Here is a 3,609-nt window from a genome sequence, read left to right as displayed (position 1 = left end):
ACAATCAACTTGAACGCAATGTGTTGTATCTCAATTAAGAGTTGAAAATAGAACTTAATTAACTTTACAGTTACTTTTCAGTTGCCATCGGTGTTCTTCATGCCAATACCATCTTTCTATTGAGTCAGACGCTTTTGTAACGCATTAAAAATTTTTGAAATTCAAAATGCTTTTCCACATGTTTGCTTGTGAGACAGAAGCATAACTAACAATGTAAAAAAATTGAGACAATGTAGTCATGCTCCTAATATTATGAATGAGGAAATTTAGGTTTGGGAAAAAAATCATATTTATCCAAGACACAACTATAGGATTACTTCCATTCAATGTTAATACATGCCAAATATGCCTGTATCCATAATAATACACTTTCCTTTTTCACACTGGATTTCAGGAAAACAGAATTAACGAATGGCTGAAAAGAATTTGACAGTTGTTACTGAGTTTATTATTTTCGGACTGACGGATCAGGCTGTACTGAAAATTGTGCTTTTTGGGTTGTTCCTGATGATTTATGCCATTACCTTCGTGGGGAATCTGGGCATGATCTTCTTAATCCACGTCACTCCCAAGCTCCACACACCCATGTATTTTTTCCTCAGCTGCCTTTCATTTGTAGATGCCTGTAATTCATCAGTTATTGCACCTAAAATGCTGATCAACTTCTTGGTTGTCAGGGAAACCATTTCGTTCTCTGCCTGTATAGTGCAGCATTTGTTTTTTGGAGCATTCATTACCTCAGAAGGATTCTTACTTTCAGTGATGGCCTATGACCATCATGTGGCCATTGTGAATCCTTTGCTTTATACAACAGCCATGTCTAAGAGAAATTGTGTAGGGCTGGTCATTGGGTCTTGCATTGGTGGGATGATTAACTCATTGATACATACAACAAGTTTGGGGAGACTGTCTTTCTGTGGACCAAACGTTGTCAGTCACTTCTTCTGTGATGCTCTCACACTGCTAAAGCTGTCATGTTCTGATACCTCCATGAATGAGTTTTTGCTGCTAATCTTCTCTGGAGTCATTGCCATGACCACCTTTTTGACTGTGATCATTTCCTACATGTTCATCCTTGTTGCTATACTGAGGATCCGCTCAGCATCAGGCAGACGGAAAGCCTTCTCCACCTGCGCCTCTCACCTGACTGCTGTGACCATATTCTGTGGTACCTTGAGCTTTAATTACATTCAGCCAAGTTCACAGTATTCTGTAAAACAGGAGAAGATAGTTTCTGTGTTCTATACCCTAGTGATTCCCATGTTAAACCCATTGATTTATAGCCTGAGAAACAAGGAAGTGAAGGATGCTGTGAAAAGAGCCATAGAAATGAAATACTGCCCCTGTTAATTTCAAGTCACTATGAATAGTAAAAGGATCCTGGTGGCAAGATGATTAAGTCAGTGATGCTAACCAAAAAGTATGTGGTTCAAACTCAGGAGGTGCTCCATGGAAGAAAACCAAAACAAAAGACCTGCTTATCTGCTCCCATAAAGATCACAGCCTAGGAAACCCTATGAGACAGTTCTGCTCTGTCCTAGAGGGTCATTATGAATCAGAATCAACCGGATGTCATGCAACAAGAACAATGCTAACAGTACAACATTCTACAGGTCAGCTCTCCATCTACGAAAGTTCACATTAATTCAAAGAATTCTATAGTTTCTAATTATTATACAATTTTTTTTTCTTAATATGAATTGTTCACCCAAAACGCAAGCCTGAAGAGTGGAAGTGACTTTTTGCATAGCTGTGTTTTAGAAAATGGTAGCTTAAAATTCAGCTCTTCTAAGAATGTAGGCCATTAATATTTGAATATACGAATCAATCCACTGAGTTAAGTGTATCATTTGTGATACATGAAGAACTGAATACACACACACACTAAGATTTAGAGATATATAGTTAGGTCTTTTTCTAAAAAAATCTTTTTTATTTACTCAGAAAATTAAAATAATTTTATACCTGATATTTGTCTTTATTTTTAAAACTTAAATTACACTTCAAACTTCTGTAAATCTTCACGTTAGCTAAAAAGGTGAATTTTATTTGAAACAAGATTTTCCTCTGTCCTTCCTCTTCTTAAACCTCAGTGCCCTCAGCAACAACAGAGTTATCGTGGGGAAATCATTGTATTATAATTCTAAGCTTGCAATAATATACTCTTACTAAGAAATTTACTTAACAAATTTAAATACGTGTATGGAATGACCCCTAAAGTAATTATCGAGTAGGTAGAATTCAAAATCCTTCTTATCTTTTCTTTTAAAAATCCCATTCACCTCCTTTCAGACAATTAAATAATATATGCCTATCCAGCAATCTTTAAATCAGATGCTTCATGCTGAGACCTGCCTAAAGCATCAATTCTGTAATGATGGATTTCTTAATTTTATAACTTTATACCATTTAAGAAATGCTTATTTGTTACCAAAAATGTTCAGTGAATAATATTTATATTTCAAATAAAAAATGACTAATACCAGAAACATTTGTATGTATTTTGAAACCTCTCAACTACTGATATCTTGGAGTCAACATGAGGGATTTCAAATTAGAAAACTTTTGAAATAATTAAACAATTTTATATTTGCTAGCTCATAGTTAACAATGAAGGTACAATCAATATGCTAGCAAGAATGACAATCTGTAGAAAAGGAAAAGTAATTTTTATCTTTTATACTAACAAAAAAAGCTATTCTAAAACTGATTGCCTTTACAGGTACGCGTTGGAACACAGGGGACATGGATGTAGGTTGATTTAAAGAAATAAGACATTTACTAAGGTGAGATATGAATCTCAATCCATACAAATGTATTTCCAAAGGGGATGATCACCATAATCATCCTTGTAATGCTAATTATAGTTATTCAACTAATGTATTTAAGTATAACACTTCAACTGTATGACAAATATGCATACGTATGCATTTACATTTTCATGTGTATTCATATGTATGGTGGGTAATACAAGTAAATTAATGATAAGTGAAAGAAAACCAACTTGTCACAGCTCTTTAGATAACTGATTTTATTTCTGGTTCTGCCATGGACTGATCAGGATTTTTTTTCCATCTATGTTCTGATAAATGCATGTTATGTACGTAATGGGTAAAAACAGTATTCTCTCTACCACGAAGGATATGTTAATAAAAAAAAATTTTTTTTGCTAATATATCTTATTAAATATTTATTCATACTTGAAGGTGTGCTTGTTTTTGTGTTCCATAGAAACAATGATTCAGTGGGAAAATAATACTCATGACTTTGGCTATATTTAAGCAAACAGTAGCTTGATGGAGCATTGGTTACACACTCACAAATATACACAAATATAGTGTACAAATAATTATATTTTTAAAACCCTGTCTTCACAACTGTTGTATACAAATTCTACCTTTTCCGTAAAATTTCAAATCACTGGGGAAGGTGAGCTAAGAAAATGAGAGTTCTAGAAAGTGAGTGAGTAAGAATTCCATTTGGCAACTAAAATATGCCTTACTCTAAGAATTATTGAAACTTAATTAAATCGATCACAAAATCAACCAAAAAGAAAAATCAAAGAGATTCTCAACAATGGGGATAATAGTGAAAATGAAACTTTAGATA

General features: G+C 33.8%; 1 protein-coding gene across 1 annotated transcript; it reads left to right on the top strand.

Annotated features, from left to right (window-relative positions):
- Nucleotides 1-411: 411 nt before the first annotated feature.
- Nucleotides 412-1,350, top strand: LOC126064002 (olfactory receptor 1052-like). The gene has a single exon (XM_049862562.1). It carries the CDS (start codon nt 412-414, stop codon nt 1,348-1,350), a length of 939 nt encoding a protein of 312 aa, XP_049718519.1.
- The last annotated feature ends 2,259 nt before the right edge of the window (nt 1,351-3,609 follow it).

The sequence above is a fragment of the Elephas maximus genome, chromosome 20 (genome assembly GCF_024166365.1).
Source record: "Elephas maximus indicus isolate mEleMax1 chromosome 20, mEleMax1 primary haplotype, whole genome shotgun sequence".
Lineage (NCBI taxonomy): Eukaryota > Metazoa > Chordata > Mammalia > Proboscidea > Elephantidae > Elephas > Elephas maximus.
This window is presented reverse-complemented; position numbering and strand designations above follow the sequence as displayed.